This window comes from Tauraco erythrolophus, chromosome Z (genome assembly GCF_009769465.1).
Source record: "Tauraco erythrolophus isolate bTauEry1 chromosome Z, bTauEry1.pri, whole genome shotgun sequence".
Classification (NCBI taxonomy): Eukaryota; Metazoa; Chordata; class Aves; order Musophagiformes; family Musophagidae; genus Tauraco; species Tauraco erythrolophus.
In genome coordinates this window covers 55,294,017-55,311,792 of record NC_141496.1, presented here as the reverse complement: position 1 = coordinate 55,311,792, position 17,776 = coordinate 55,294,017, and the positions used below count along the sequence as shown (strand labels likewise).

General features: G+C 37.4%; 1 protein-coding gene across 10 annotated transcripts in view; it reads right to left on the bottom strand.

Annotated features, from left to right (window-relative positions):
• CSNK1G3 (casein kinase 1 gamma 3) overlaps positions 1–17,776 on the bottom strand; it is a 69,344-nt gene that overhangs the window by 28,096 nt on the left and 23,472 nt on the right. For all 10 annotated transcript variants that reach the window (XM_086629973.1, XM_086629972.1, XM_086629970.1 and 7 more), the window contains 2 exons: positions 9,185–9,333; positions 7,674–7,908 (listed from right to left, as the gene is read on the bottom strand). In XM_086629973.1, coding sequence (XP_086486099.1) covers positions 7,674–7,908; positions 9,185–9,333 — 384 coding nt within the window. The remainder of the gene's footprint in view (positions 1–7,673; positions 7,909–9,184; positions 9,334–17,776) is intronic.

Sequence of the window (17,776 nt, the reverse complement as noted above, 5' to 3'; positions counted from 1 at the left end):
CAATATACTTTTTTATTCATATGTACTAATGCAGAACAAATAAATGCATACTTGATATCAACCTGTAAGAGAACACGAACCTGACAGTCTCCCTCTTTACTGAAAACACACTTATTTTTCACAAGGGTCAGCTGACACCTTAGATAGTCAAGAAGCAGTAACACATGCATTAGTTTTACTGTCAGACCATTCAAGTTGCTAGAAAAATTACCTAGACTTATAATACTGCCGTAAAAAATTCTTTTATTACCAGTATTTTCAGTGCTGAAAAAATTTACTTGACTTTAAAATTGTTTGTATTACCTTAAGCTGACACCAACTTGACATATGTATCCTATATGCCACTGTCTCCACAACCAAAGAGACAACAGAACTTGAAAGAGCTGAAAAAACAAACTCTGCATAAAGGCGAAGCTATGAAAGTAAGAGACCCATTCATACTGTTCACTGTTTGTTAGACCTAAGAGATCATGATGAATAGTTCTCTGTCACCCAAGAAATGCCTGCAAAACAGTCAGGCTCTGAGCCTGAACTGACGCAGACTTTTTACCTGCGGTTGTGTTCCTTTGCATGGTTTAGCAACATTACTGTAAAGATTTCAGAAAGGCATTCTAAACCTTTTTCATCTATGCTTAAGAAGTTACTATATATTTGAGAATATCTTGTGAGAAGGAGACTTACTACAGTAAAGTGAGATAAGCTGTAAAGCGTATTAGCATTCTCACAGCTACCTTTGCCATAGAGGCCAGTATACAATTACTCACTCTTCCTCACGGCTTTGAATCAGGCTGAGGGGGTACACAACTACTCATGATACACAAGTTAAATTTGGCAGAACTTTCATACATATTAAACAAGTTACCATTAGACAAAAATAAACCTGCCCAACCAGGGATCAAGATTCTACCTGTGCAGTAGAAAAGTCTCCCTTGAAGGAAAAAGTGTCATTTACAATGTTCCTATATTAATATCAGACATATAATCCCCTCAAAATTCAGTTATGATCTTCAAGTAATTACCAGTTTTAACTTCTGGTTTATCTTCTTAAATGATATGGAGGAGATCTCTTATTTAAGAAGGACTAAAAAAACTTACTTGACTTTAAAATAGGTTGTATCCCCCTAAGCTGACACCAACTTGGTATACCATGCCTGAAAAATAAAGTGAATGCTTCCTTTACATGAGAAACTCATGTTCTAAAAGTTATGTTTAGGAAGTTCAAACCCTGCTATCAAGTTTTAAAAAGTGTCCTCAGTATTAAATATTCATTATATTATCAGGAAATATGATTGTTCTTTAAATGAAAAATCATTTAATTTAATCTTAAAGATCTTTGGCTCCAATATGGCTTGACAACAATGCAGTTTCTGTCTTTACTTGGTGAAGAATAATACATCTAGCAAACATGACAAGGTTATAATGGTTCAGTTACTTTTCATACATCCTTTTACTACGCAAATGCACCTGGCTTCATATACAATACATTTTTGGATAGATAAGCGGGGCGGGAGGTCTTTCATTAAATTTAAATTATCTGGAATATGCTATTCTACTGTTTTAATTACGAGACTGCTTCTTATTCAAGAATTTCAAAACCCACTGACATCAACGATGACAAGACTTAGAGTCACAACATATTTGTCGTCATTGTGGTCTTAACTAAAAATACTGCAACGCTCTAGTTGCTGTATTCTAAAGATAGGATTCTCCTTCCATTTTCAAACCCTAAAGGAACTGCTGCAATAAAGCTGGCATACTGATTTCTAATGCGAGAGAATGGTCAAAATGTGTTCTAGTAGGCCAGTTCTCAGATACGGTTTCAATACCATTGTGGAAATAAATTTAACTGAAAAAGGAAAAGGATTCCTATTTTTACACAACTGTAAAACAATAACAAAAAAAATAGTTTAAGCTTATGACTATTACCTCTAATAAATATTAAATAAAAAAAGTTCATAAATAAACCTTTTATCCATCTGACAAACTTCCAACTACAACTACTCAACCAGTAACAATTTAATGTGGTGAGAAAATATTAAAAATTTTCTGCTCTGTATGTGCTACAGGAACATGTATTACTGGCACAGGTTGCCCCAAGAGGTTGTGAAGTCTCTGTCTTGGAGATATTCAATGCCATCTGGACACAGTCCTGGACAACCAGCTCTAGCTGGCCCTGCTTGAGCAGGGAGGTTGAACAAGATGACCTCCACAGGTTCTTGTCAACCTCAATCATTCTGAGATTTGCAGTCCACTACTGGAATGTTTCTTTACTTGCCACGAGCCAACAGACACTTCTGCAATGAGGAAAGGAACCACAATGCCTGATATTTAAACTGGCCGCTGCTCAACTACCTAAACAATACCTTCTAATTTTGAGGCATTTTCTGAGACTCAGCAGTTGAAGAAGCACAAAACAGAATGAAAGTAATGTCCTGAGGCTCTGAAGTATCAGTTGAAACAAGGAGAGATTCCACTCTCTCCTTTGCCCCATCCACATGAAAATACGTGGGTAGACAGTTGAAAGCAAAGACAGCTGCCAGCTGTGATCTTGTCAGTATCTAGCAAAAATTGACCTCCCGAGGCTGTTGGTCACTGACTGTGGAAGATGAATATCAGATAGCTGACACTGAGTCTGGCCTTTCCCTTACACCCTGGATGCAGCCCTCTGGTAGGAGTAACTGAATGCTTTGTGAATCAACCCCTGAAACACAGGGTTTAGTGCAGTTTAGATTCCAATAAACTGAAAGATTTGTTAATTTTAATACCTAATGCTGAAACCTGTAATTGTTCACACTTTTCTTCATTATCCATTTGGTCTTCCTTTCCATGACAATCTCTAGGAATCATCGTTCTTTCCTTCTAGAAGTAAGCATCACCTTCAGTGGGCCAACTTCTATTCCGCTATTGCACTGCAAGCTATACATTTTAATACAAAACCTGTAGCCAACCGCTACACAATGTCTTGTAAAATTCACTTTCATCAATTTATTAAAAACATGAAAATTCTTAAATCTTTTATCACTGTATCCTACTTAAACAGAGAGAATAAACTATTAATAAATACTAATAAAGTCTTTAAAGACATGAACTACAAATATGGCCATTTTCATGTTTAACTCTGTAGATTGCTTTGCAGACACTAACTATGCAAAAGTGCACATTTGTATATCTTTCAAAGGAATCACTACTCATACTATTATAAAGATTATTTTTGCTTTAAAAAAAATCTTGCTTATCAGTGAAGACCTGAGTAGAAAATCATATGAAGACATTGACATACTTCAGGTATTAAAAAGTACTGCAGAAGGACAGAATGTCTTGGAAACTAAATATGGTAACAAGGGTTATTTAAGTATTTAAGTCAAAGTTCAAAACAGGTCCTTCTACTCCTCAGCTGTCTTGTTCATGTCAACCTTGTTCACAAACCACTTATTTGAAAGAAGGATGGTTCCAGAATTCATTTGTATTATCAGAAAAGGAAGTCTGCAAGAATAACAAAAAACTTCCCTCAAACTATGACGACTCAACTTGCCAGTGAAAGGATGACATTTCTCACCCGTTTCACTTCATCCGTTCAACTACACGACAGTTAAACTTTGTATATTGACTAACTTCTTTACGCACAAAAGCTTCAGTCATAAAAAAAAAAGCAAACTGGGTCACTGTTTCACAGCTTCTCGATTACATATAGGCTTAGCCAAGCAACCTGTATTCCAGAATGCTCACAGAGCCAAGAGTCTCAATTGCTTTTCGCAAAACGTGCTTATATTCTAGATACTAAATGTCTTCTTTGACAAACTATCTTTTACTTACTTTAATTAATTCTATACTTTCTCCAAAAGCAATTAAAAAAAATGAAAAACACACACACACACGCCCAATATTCCACCTTTACAAAGGGAAGCAACTACTATTTTGTCTTATTTTCAGAACTTTCCCCTAGAAGCATGCATATAAGAAAGGCAGCCACCTTATCAAGATGTTTCCAGGATGTGGGACTGGCAACGAGATTTTAAAAGTACCTCAAAAGGCTGCCTCCAAAATCAGGTATCAGATAAAAAGGCAAGACAGTTAACACATCAAGCAGTACTTTTTCCTTTTCCCTAAAAAAAATATGCAGTGTGCAAATATGTACAGAGCTATTTACATTTAGGTGTACAGCACCTCAAATGACTGGGACTGCCTTTCATCAACTGTTTGATTTGGTGATTTCTAACCACATGCTTCCAATAATATCTGGGACATCATATGGACTGTTAGTCTTACATATGAATACAAAACAGCCATAGCTAGACCTGCTTTCTTCTCCCTAGTTAATGGAGAAATTTGAGGTTGTTTTACAAAGCTGCACGGAGAAAGCAAGACCAACCCATGCCAAAACCTGGAATGAACAGCACATCGTGAAATTAAATCCTTCAGCTTTGATTATAAAGAAGCAAAGAAGTCGGAGGATGTAGAGATGCAAGTCAGGCGAAATACAATTCAAAACTAATTTTAAATTATAAATTATTATATTTGTCCATGTGAAATCTATATCCTTTTGAAATATCAACACAGAAAAACATCCTTTCATCACCATTTAAATGTAACTGTTTAAGTCTTCCTCCTACTTGTTTTGAAGATGTCCAGGTTTTGCTTAATTTGGAAAAGCTCCACATTCTTTAACCTGCCTGGAGATGCTGCAAATTTCCCAAGTTTGCTGTTGAATGACGTTTTGTACACACAGATCTACCTTTGCCATGGAACGCACTAAACAGTCATTGTATATATTCTTTCTCTACATTTTCACAGAAAAGGCATACCTGAAGCCAGTTTAGCAGTCAAGAAAGCTAGAGAGGTCTTCCATCCCTAGTCTTTATTTTGAGACTAAGTGAGCTGAGTTTATGTGATGAAGTTTTGGTAGCAGGGGAGGGGCTGCAGATATAGACTCTGTAAGAAGCTGCGAGAAGCTTCCCAGGCTTCAAAACCAATCAGACCAGTCTCTGGCCAGGTCGGAGCCCCCTTCCCCTCTGGCCAGGGCCGAGACAATCAGCACTTCTGTGAATGCTGTATTTAAAAAAGGAACAAAGGAGCCTGAAACAGGCTGGACCTACAGTGAAGAGAGAGGGGTGGCAGGAGGCTGGCCACCCCGTCTCCCAGGCAGGCAGCTGCCCACACTGGGCCACCGTCACTCCACTGGAAATGGCCGCAGAGGTGCAGCTTGGATTGCTCCAAAGCACCTGCTCTTGCAGCGCCCATTGGGTGGAATTAGTCCTGCTGGGACTGCCAAGGTTTGTCAGGGCCAGCACAGCTGCAGCAGAGAGAGGACTGAGACCTGAGAGAAACTGCTAGACAGATACCAAGGACAGCGAAGATGGAGCAGGAGGAGGTGTGCTGGAGCTGAGATTCCTCTGCTGTCCATGGAAACTAGCAGTGGAGCAGAGATTGACCCACAGCTCTTGGAGAACCCCACGCTGGAGCAGATTCCTGTGCCTGAAGGAAATCATAGTGAATGGTCTCCGTTTGCTGCTGCAGACTGACTATAAAGCAGAAAGGCATCTGAAGCCCATGAAGAACCCCATGCCAGAGCGGGTGACAGCCCCCTAAGAAGCCATGACTTTGTGGGGAAGAAGCCTGCGCTGGATAAATCTGATGGGTAAGGATCGCATCCTGTGGGAAGAACTCACAATGGAGAAGACTGTCCCATTAGGAGGGGATCCATTGAGCAGGGGAAAAGAGTGGAAGGAGTCCTCCTGCTTTAAGAAAGAAGCAGCAGAAACAACGTGTGACGAATTGACTGGCAACTCCTGCCCAACTCCCCACTCCCCTGTGCTGCTGAGGGAAGAAGTAGAGCCAGGAAGAAGGGAGGGGTGGGGGACAGGTGTTTTAAGATCTGGCTTTTTTTCTTGTTACTTTCTCTGAATGAACTGTTAACGGATTACATTGATTTGTCCCCAACTCGAGTCTGTTTTGCCCAGGGCCATGGTTGGTGGGTGATCCCTCCCTGTTCTTTTCTCAACCCTCAGGCCTTTTTTTACATTTTTCTTCTCTGCATCCCACCAAGGGGAGGAGTGAGCAAGTGACCACATGGTAGCTTAGCTGCTGGCTGGGCTAAACCATGATGCTAAGGCAGGCATGAAGAAATAGGCAGAAGAGCCTCATACTGATTAAGTAAAAATATTTTTGCCTATAGACAAAAGGGATAAAGGCTGAACGCACATGTGTAATTACTATCCTTTAAAGGAAATCTATGATGACTTTATTATAAAAAAAAAAAAATCGAATTGAACTACATTTGAGGTGCTGGAGCGTGTTCAAAGAGCAATGAAGCTGATGAAGAATGACCTCGTAAGAATGACAAGTCTTATGAGGAGTGGCTGAAGGAACTGGGATTGTTTGGCCTGGAGAAAAGGAGGCTGAGATGAGACCTGATCGCTTCCTATGACTACCTGAAAGGAGGTTGTGGCATGGTAGGTGTCGGTCTTTTCTCCCAAGTGACAAGTGATGGGATGAGAGGAAATAGCCTCCAGCTGCGCCAGGGGAGGTTTAGATTGGATACTAGGAAAAATGTCTTCACTGAAAGGTTGTCAAGCATTGGAACAGGCTGCCCAAGGAAGTGGCTGAGTCGCCATCCCTGGAGGTATTTAAAAGACGTGTAGGCATGGCGCTTAAGGACACAGTTTAGCAATGGACTTGGCAGAGCTAGGCTTTTGGTTGGATTTGATGATCTTAAGGGTCTTTTCCAACCTAAATGATTCTATGAGTCTACATGTTAACATAATTTCATCAGCTACAGCTGCTAAGCGCAAGCTACTGTGGTCTGATTTTATTGACAAAATATCTCATTACTATCTGGAAAATGTGAATGGTTTCTCATTTGCCATATTAAGATGAAATACCTTTGAACCATAAGTATTGTGGAACATTTTTGATGACCAATTCCAAGAACAACCTAATTAGTGATTACCATGCAATGATATGCAACTGGTTTACACAAATTCAAGGTGTCAAACCTGTTTTCACTAGAAACCTCTACATAACTGAAATAAACAAAGACCACTTTGAATGGTAACACGCTTTTTTCCAGCTAAATTTATTAATTCAGTAACAACTTACCTCTCTCTCTATATATCCTGTTATTTCTTTAGCTAATCATAATTTTACAACACTAGTTTAACCTGTAACTATTCTGACAAAGCCTCTTTAACAGAATAAGCATTATAAATAAAAAAATCAAGAAATCAGAATCAAACATAAGCTACTTTTATTCCACTACATGGTACATTTCAAAGGGACCAAAAAACTGGCAAGATAGCATTGAAAATCTGTGCTGTCCCAACCTATTCATTTTAATATCTTTAATAAGTATATCTACTTCCTGCCCACCCCACTCCGCCATGGTAGACTTCTAATGTGAAGATGTTATGATACAAAAAGATAGACTTCATCTTTCTTTACAGCTATCTAACAAAAATAACAATTATTTGCTGAGACATGATGATGATGATCAGAAACACAAAGAACCTTATTCCCATAAACAGTATTTCCATAAGGACAAACTATAATTTCACACTGTACACAAAACTTGCAGTTCTTAATGACTAAAGACTGAGAAAAATTACAACTTAAAACCAAGATGATTTTAGACAAATCACAGCTGTTGAATTCCTGTTTCTGCACTTAAACACACGTACCTTTTCCTAAATGTGTATTTATACTCATGTATCTAGCTGTTCCTGTAAGGCTCTTGTGTTCTCGATACGGTATGTGCTTCTTGGTTTCTGGATCTACATACTCCTTTGCCAAACCAAAATCTATAATATGAATGATTTGCTGGGTTTTGTTTCCAGGTCGTCCTATTAAGAAGTTCTCAGGTTTTACATCTCTGTATATCAAGTTCTTGGAATGGACATATTCCATACGAGAAATCTTTCATAAAAGGACAAAATGACAGAAAGGTTAGTTTAAGCTTCAAGTTGCCACATGAAATTGTGGCAGAAGCTAAATAACTTACATTGACTTTATATTTAGAGGAAATCACCCCTCCTATCACCTTCAAATCAAAGAGTTATTGTTCTAAAGTATCTCCCAGTTAAAGTCAATTAAAATTGTACACATCCCCTTAGCAGATACACCACATCGTGTATTGGAAACTTTCACGCTGGACATCAAACATGAATTCGTATATAACAGAAGTTATCTTCTTTAAGCACAGTTGGCACCAAGGATGTTTGTGTACATTAAAACTATAACCAGAAATTATGTCATCAACCAGTGAGCAGCAAAGTTCCAGGTAGATCTCTTGCATATTAAAGGTATAAACAAGAGAAGCACTGAAAGTTCAGTACTATGCATTTAACCTCTATTCTAGCTAGACTGCTTTCCATCAAAATTTATATATGTTTAGAAAGGAACAGCAAGTATTCAATAAAGATGATTTTTGGATCTGTGATGATATAAGTGTTTTGAAAAAATGAACTTTGTCATTTCGGCTGAAAATAAGCAGAATATGTCTATAGTTGCAGGCCTGTTATCCAATTACAGTTGTGTTATTTTTACCCTAAAAATATCACTACCTCTATAGGTAAGTGAAGGTTCACTATCATAAACATTTCATCAGGACTTAATTTAAAACACGTATCAAGATAAACATGCAAAGCCTTATTTCTCTTTCTCTCTCTTTGCACTTCCACCCACCCCCAGGTGGGAAGCAATCAGGAAATCTTGAAAAAAAAGGACAAATTCTTCCTTGAATAATTTTGTGCCATTTTAGTATTTCAGGAAGAGTTTGGGGGACTTTGTTTGCTTTTTGTCTGAGAACGCCCAGGAAAAGTATTTATTCTATTTAGGAGTCCCATCATCCAGCTGCTTTTGTGGATTAAAATTATTTTTATTTCATGAAGGTTTTCTTTTTAACTGAGTATGTCAAACTAAAAATTCACTATTTCAGGTTGTGATCATGAGAACTCAGAAGATACCATGAAACTACATTCATGCAACAATTCTTGAAAAACTAGAACAAAGTACATGAAAGTGACATAAGACAATCTTCCTGCTAAAACAGTATCACAGGCTCTTTAGAAGCCACCAACATCAATTTAAAACACAGGAAGTGCAAATCTCTCAAATGAAATCAGCATTTAATCCACTGAAGACTGACTTAGTTATTCTAATAAACACTCAAATTAACATCTATTCTACTTACCAACTGTACGGCTATCATAAGAACGGTTTTAAGAGAAAATGTCCTACCACACAAGTCAAATAAATCTTCCAGACTAGGTCCAAGCAGTTCTAGCACCATAGCATTATATTTGCCACATGGGCCAAAATAGTAAACCTGAGGTATTCCATCTGTAAAATGAAGATACAAAGTAATTATAAGGGGTTAAATAAGATTAATGAACATACTAATAAAATTCCTACCCTATTTCAAGTTGATCTGATGTAAAAGATACATTTTTCACACAAAAGCAATAACAAAATCTTGCAAAAACTACAGGTAATGAAGACAGGAGTAATAAATGTAGTACCAGTTTAATTAAATCCTTTATGAAAACTGCATGTTTGACTTGTGAAAGATTTAAAAGCTTTTTATAAAAAATAAAAACCAGAAGTTATCTGTTAGGTTTTGTAACAGTAAATTGAATCAGGATTTGAAAAAGATATGAGGAGAGGTTTAAAGAAACACCTTTTCAAAAAATAGGCATTTGAGTTAAATTTTTTAAATTAAGGCTATGACGAACCTACATTCAGGAATAAAATAACTTTATGATCTATAGAATTCATTTAAAAATCCAGAAGAAGAGATTAATGAATCCTCAAGTTTAATGAGACATTGTCAAGTTTTAGATGCATCATGAAAATAAAAACACCACAGATGACAAAATTGTTATAGTCATCACTTGTTAGGATTTTTCTCCAAACACAAGCATTTTCCACTTAAATTTGCACTAGAAGGCTTCTCCTGTCTTCTCTTCCTCCATTATTTTTGGTTTCTGTTTAGATAGCACATAAAAGAAACATTTTTCTTAAATATGAGTTAGTCCATTAAAAGTATAAATACCACAGAGTGGAAGTTTAGGGTTTTTAAAAAAAAAAAAATCTAGATTTCTAGTAAAACGTATGGTAGATAGATTTATTAAGTCAAACCCTCTGAAGGACAGGGATGTTTTGAATGTCATCACAAGGACAGATAACAGAATTTTTAGAAGTCTCAAGGTGAACCTATGTTAAAGATTCATGTTGATTTCACTTCTGAAGTATCACACTAGACACTCAAATTCTTAAAATTTTTTCAAAAATTGATATCCAGAAAAATCCATTAAATTCTATTTTTACTGTCAAATCATTAAAACGATTTAGAAGAATGTTTTTGAATAAAACATAACTTTACATTTAAAATTTTATACTAAGAAACACAATTTTTTAAGTCCTAGTTGTGTATTTTTATATTTATTTTTTTACTTAGGACATTTTTAAAATAATAATTAAACTCAGAACAAAACATACATCATGTCCAAATACAAGATATGGGTACAAAAATACCCCATTGTATGCTCAGGTTAAAAGGTCTTAAATACTCTGTAAACAGGTATAAAATACAACTACCTAAGAGGGCAAAAGGCAAATTTAGCGTTAAAGTTACATTTATTTTCAAACTTTACATGGACTCTAAAATGTGAACTGTCACTCTGATACCTTATTTCTATGTCTGATGTAAAACAAGTGTCGTATTGTCCAACATAAAACACTCGAAGAATATGTTAATTTGCTGTTCATAAAAACTATAAAAAACAAAGACTTTACTATTACGTCAAAAAATTTACTTTTGTTTTCTACAGCAGCATCCAAGAAACCCTGGCAGGAACACATACTTGGAGTACACGTTTCCTCAGACCAAGGCCATAAATATCTCAAAAACCAGGGCTAAAAGTCGCACGGGCTACACCGAGAACATTCCCTTATTATCTAGTCTGTTACCAGAATCACTGGGCAAAGGTCTAATGATGTGCACAGCCTAGAACAGCAAAAATACATGTTACCTGAAAAAAAATTACTTCTATTCTTTTCCTTGCTCAGAAGCATAACAAGCATGTCCATATAACAAGGCTTCTCCTGGCACAGCAGGAGAATCAGTCAAATATGTTTAACAAATCAGTTAACGGTATCTAAACCCTTAGTAGAGGCATAATCAACTTTAAGTTAGCAGTGCACGTACGACCACCTGCTTCATTAGAAAGTGCTTCCTGAAAGAATATTTGACAAAATAAATCCAGGCATCAAAAGACTGGAAGTGTTCTTTAATATAACATTCTCAAGCACTGTGTTTACAATTACACTAGCAACGATGTCGCATTCTATCCTTATGTTCATATATCTTCATATATACTCATATACTTTATCGATATAGTGCACGGCATATATATTCCAAAAATGAATATGAAAATATTCTGCACTTCTGGACTTCATAGCTTTATAAAAACACCTGCCTTAAGAAGCCAGGTAATCCAGACATAAGGAAATACCAGTATTTAAAGCCTTATGATCCAATTTTACTTTTAGTACATATGCACTGTGTGCCTATATAATTAAAAAGAACTTGATATCGTTGCCTCTAGTCACCTTGCACTTCTTCACATGCACAGGACCTCTTCCTCATTCAGCAGAATAAGTTTTGTTCTCTGAAGGAAGCTGGTTATTACAGATTATTTTTTTTTTGCTCTTCAGTATGTATCCTCTATGTCTCATTTACTTTAAACATTCAGTACTCTGAAAACTTATTTTTCCTTTCATACGAGCTTTTTCTATGGTGTCCATTGTTACAATACTGTACTATACAGAAACAGAAAATCTGTTTTCACAATATGGCAACAAAATACCAGATTTCGCCTTCCTTCTCTACAGATCAAATGCTGAGTTTAAAAATTAAAACATCCATAACTGAGTGTTTTTTGAGGTACACCAAGTCTCAAGTTTTTCATATCTTACAGTGCTACTTACACTCAGGAATAGATTTGTAATTGTGTCCACTGTAGCTTTGATTAAAAATAACAACCTTGCAGTTTTAGCAAAACTAAAAGCAAATGAATGCAGCATTTCTAAGAGCATTTCCACTAACTGCTTTTCCTACATTCGAGAATAACAAAAACATAATCCCTAAAAATCTAGTTTCAGTGTTCAATTGTTTGAGGACTAGAGCTTCCATTTATTTTTTCAATATGCATGATCATACCCATATCTATACGAATATACTTAACATGCATAATCATACCCATTTCAGAAAGACTTCACAAGAGTAGCTTACTGCTAATAACGAAGAAGCACATAACACGTTCCACACTGCATCAGAACATGGTACGAGATAGTGGGTTTAGTTTTAAAAAGACCATCCCTAATTGCCAGATAACAGATCAGAAAAGACACTTGTACACATGAGGGGATGTTGTAACTCTAGAATTCAAGTTTCCTGCCTCCACTTTTGGGTATGGTGGAACTACACATGGAAGTGTGGATGAATCAGCAGCAGCAAATTAAGATACCCAACATAAGTACTGAAATGTAAGGCAAAAAAAAAGCCACCTGAGCATATAGAAAGAGAAAAGCACTGGGAATTTGGAAGAAAGACCATCACTTTTAATTGCCTGAGACATATTTGGAGAATCTCTATTCTTATATTTGCACGTTTAAAGACATTAAGTCCATATTCTCAAGAGGAGTTAAGTCTCCAGTTACCACTGCATCTGCTTTTTGCCACTTTATAACATTTTAAAATATTAAACGCATTTCAAAAATACAGAAGCCAGAAGATTTCTGGGCTTTGTCTGGATTTATAGAACTTGTTTGCATAACTATGTGCTAGTAAGAGAGGAAGCCTTTGTAGAAAGGAATTCATGACATTGTCAGACCTGTAGGCAGTTGCCAATTTCAGAAGTGTGTTTATATAGGAGATGTCAAAAACACCCTTTAACACTTTGTTCTATCACACCGTATCATGAAAGCATCACGGCAACTCCTGTCAAGTATACATCCAGGGCAAGGAGTTAGCGTTTCAACTGTGATAAAGTTCATTTTATTTAACATGCCAAGAATAGTACTTATTCTAAATACAACACTTGATCTTCTGATTAGACAAAAACTTCAGAACACTCGAAAATTGTGTTTAATATGTTAAGTTACTATCTTCTGCAAGGCAGATATGGAGTATTATGGCTAAAATTCCCTGTGTTTATAAAATCATATTAACAGTTCAAAGTACTACAAGTTTGGGCATTTGCTTTGGTTTTTAATCAAAACAGTTTTACTGCTTTTGTTCTAAAACAATGACCTAACATCATTCTGCTATTTGCATTATTTCTTCATGTCTCTAGATCTCCAAAAGAAATGTCAGAAAGTGACACGTTACTAATAAAGAGCACCTGGGGTTTTTCTCCCCACAATAAAGATATAAATGTAAGCTCTTCATATAATCTTTTAAAAAAATAGGGTAAGTCAGAAAAACAAAGAAACTTTCATTTCTAGAAAAGGAAGAATTCACCCTTTTGTTCACAGGATATTCCAATACTTACTACCAATTAAGAGCACATACTTTATTTCTATTTCGTATTAGTCTGGCTTCATCCACTAAAGTCCTTTAGTTTAAGAATACAAGAAGGAAATAGCGGAAACTTGGAAGACACATCCCAATCTCCTTAGGTATCTTGCTCAATAACATACTTTCATTACTATTCAACCCTTTCTATAAGCTTGACAGATCTTCTGCTCTAGTCTCAAAAAAACTTTTTAAAAAGAAGTACCTCCCACCCCAACCCCCCACAAATTGTGTGCAGAATTCAATGCTTGTCACACTAATGTCACTGTAAAGTTAAAAGTAACTTCCTACTCTTCCACAAATGATGAAACTCACTGTGGCCAAAAAACAGCATCACATACTTGCACTAAGTTACTTTAACACTGAAATATCTAATATATCTAATTCCTTTCTAGGTTTACAACTCTGAAAACAGAAATCTTTTTTTCAGATATGAGTCACATTTACTTATCCTTAGATATTTACACTTACTCACAAGTAAAACACTTTCATCTGAAAGGACTCAATTTACTAAAGGCATCCACAATGCTTTATGTGACTGTCCTGTCAAAACTGTAAACCCATTTTAAACCAATACGGCTTTCAATCCCATTTTACTGATGGCAAAAATCAAGACAGTCTTGACTTGTAAATTCACTATTTGAATACTGCTTAGATTCCAGTTTCTTTTTCTAGAAAAGTTAATTTTCTTTAGACACCTAAAACATTGTTGCTGTATACCAGTGGCCTCCAAAATAGAGTGCACACACTCAAAAAGTGTGCAGGACTACCCACTGGAGGGCTGGTAAAATAGAAAAAAATATGAGAACTTACATTTATTTTTTAACTAAAAATAAGAAACTCAGCTTTGCTAATACTAAATGTACTGCTTGACACCGGAGCCCTCATTGAGTCAGATGGTTGTGTCACATACAGGACGGCACAGGAGAGATCCTGGCAGAAGAGTGGGAATGCAGCGATGATGTCAGTAGTGAACACATTTGTTCGCTCACTTTTGGATTATTCAGTTTTTGTGTGCCCAGTTAAGTACATTTAGGGATTATGTTATCTGCTTTTCACTAAACCATCCCTCAAAAAACAGACAAGTGGCTTAAAACGATTCGTGCAAAGAAACCGCACATTGAACATAATGCTATAAATGCTAACACAAGCAAACAAGACAACAGCAGAGCTGACACATGTACAGCTTGCAGGAGCTTATTTTCAAGAATTTCCTGAAGAGTTAATTATGGAAAACTATCATCTTTTGTTTATCACATCAAGAAAACCATATTAAGTATTCCATATAAATTATCATGCTGTGATAAAAACAGTGGATCACCAAAATAAATTAAAAAAATCAAAATCATCATCACAATATCAAATAAGTGGCACAGATCCTCCAGTTAGTAATTTTTTCCACAACAGTATACATCACAATACCTACAGTATTTTACTAAGTCAGACTTACACTTTGCTTTATATTCAAAGAGTAGAAAAGGAAAACAAGAGTTGTTTTCTTTTATTCTACTCCCAGCTTCTCAGCACTGAGTAATAAGTTACTGAATAGAGCCACCTCTGCAATCTGTCAAGACTGGTTTATTATTCAAATGCATTAGTCCACCATGTTTAGTTATCTGATGCCCAGAAAGTTTTTAAAGCTGACAGGTGTGACTTTTTCTATAACGATGACAAGATAAAAAAAAGTCACAATGAAGAAAAAATTATTGGTAAATTACAACTGTTATCTGTCAGTCATCTTTAAAATTAAGAAAAACAAATAGAAGTTATTTCTAGGTCATGACCGTTATCCGCCTTGGCTACTATCTTTTTCAAGAACCTCAGCATCAAACCTGATTTAAGACTGAGGCTACCTGCTCTTCGCTGCAATTATCTAATGCAATATACATAATGACTAGCACGAACATAGATCCGTATCTTAAAGGAAAAAATTCCAGTTACTTGCTTTAGCAGAGATACTACAAAGTAGCCTCAATTATTGCATGTGCATGTCTTCGTTCAGAAAAAAAAACAACTTGATAAACAAGCAGCAGAGACTGACTGTCAAAGAAATATGTAACATATAGGTTAATGACCATATCACTTGTACTTAACATTGTGTTCCCAATCTACCACTAACTTAATTTTGAGACGTATCTTGGCAAAATATCTCTATCAAATACAACCTAAGTTTGTAAAGCTATTAAACAAGTAAACAGCTCTTCAGTGCTTTTCAATTTCTTGTAATATTAGTTTCCTTTCACAGTTTCCTTTAAGCCAATCAAGAAACACACCTACTAATGTGATCTGCATTATATCTTATTGCTCAGATTGCTGAGCAGCAAGATATAAAAAAAATATTTATTTATAAAATAAATCAGATCCATAAATGTCAGTAAAATACAAAACACTGCACTTGCAGAACAAGTTGCTCTGTATTCAGTTTCCTACATCCCACTGCTTTTTATTTTTAGTTTTAATTTTCGTATGTGGAATTCATTGAACACAAGCAAAATACATAGTAAACTGAGTAGATCAAAGATTTGCAGTAACAGCCATCTTCTGTGGTACATTCGTATTAGTACTCTGTCAAGGATGCAATTCAACAACTGGCCACAAACACAAGTATTTCCTACTAAAACTACAGAATCTGGCTTGAATCCTCTGAAAGTAAGCAATTAAAAAATCCAGCATAGTGCCATATGTGGTTTTTGACTTGAACCAAAGCAGCATACACAAAACCACAGCAGCATATGCAGAAAGCCATACAATCTCAGGAAATGTAGCACTTTATGGCTACTGAAACCATGATCTTCCATGCAATGCAAAACTCTAAACATGGAGTGAGATATTATATAAGCAATATGACTTCAGAACTACTAAAATCACATGCTGGAGGCATGCATCACAACACTTAGACTACATTTCTTATTTACAAATATTGCAAACATAAGAAATACTAATATAAACGCTAAGATTTTTCCATCAAAATAGACCTAATACAACAGTTACCTACATTACTAAAACAGAATTAGGCATGTGTTTTTATTGCAAGCCTCATTAAATCAAATATCCATTTATCTAAAATTCACAATGTTCTTGAAGTTCACAATGTTCACGAAGTTTAGACAAAAAGATGACTTCCTATTTTAAGCACATAGCTGATACTATGCTTTTGTACCTTTGATCCGAGGGGTTCAAAATTTCCTGCCATTCCCAAAGAGGGGAGTTACAGACACATTCCAATGAACTTCACAGGAGGTGTTCATGATTGTGATGTGCTCCAAGACTCTGTCTTGAAGAGTCCTATTGACCCATCCCAGGTCAGGCTCAGCGACCAGGGCTCCATGCTTTGCCACTGCCGAGCGCAGGGGGCTGTGCCACTCGCAGGGCACCTGGTCGGTGCGGGGTCACTGAGGACCTCCAGTCCTCCTGGAATGTGGCTGCCAGCATCTCATCAAGGAGACATCAGGCATGGGATGAAGAGAGGGCTGGAGCCCGGGGCTCCAGAGGGGAGGCGGAGGGCGGTGCCTATGCCCACAGGGCAGCCTTACTCTTGGCCAAGCGACATGCCATGACAGGTGAGAGCGAGCCCAGGAAAGGGGCCCTCAGCCCCGGCCACCCTCCTCTGTCCCCTGTGTGCGGGAAACTGTCAGGCTACGGCCCCCCATGCCCAAACCCGCCATGTTTGCTCACACGCACCACCGCCTACGCAGTCGCCATCACAATGGCCTCCTGCCCATCAGTTACCACACTGCCCACTGTTGGGAACCTATAACAGGAGGGCCAGCAGTGGCCTACAGTGCGCCAAGCGGCTCTGAGCCCTCAGATGCCAAGCAAGCTCAGAAGGAAGAGGAGACACAGCAGCAAGGCAGATAGCTGCCCACCTGCCACAGAGCCCCTTCCTGGAGCAGCAAGGCACCTCCCAGGAGGAGGAAGCAGAGGCAGCAGAGGAGGAGGAAGAACAGAATCACTCCTCATGCCCTCAGCACCATTAAAATGGCTTCTCTAGTCAAATGCCATGCAGCATGCTATGCCAGATCGTCAGATGTCATGCAGCACCTGACAATCGGCCCTCCAGCGACCGGTGCGGAGCCTGAGCCTGTCTGCATGCCAGAGAGCAGCCAGAGCGGCGTGGCAGGCGGCTACCCACCTCTGTGTGGGACAGCACAGCGGCGATGCCTGGAACGACAGAAGAGGAATCGGCAGCGGAGGAGGGGGGGGAGG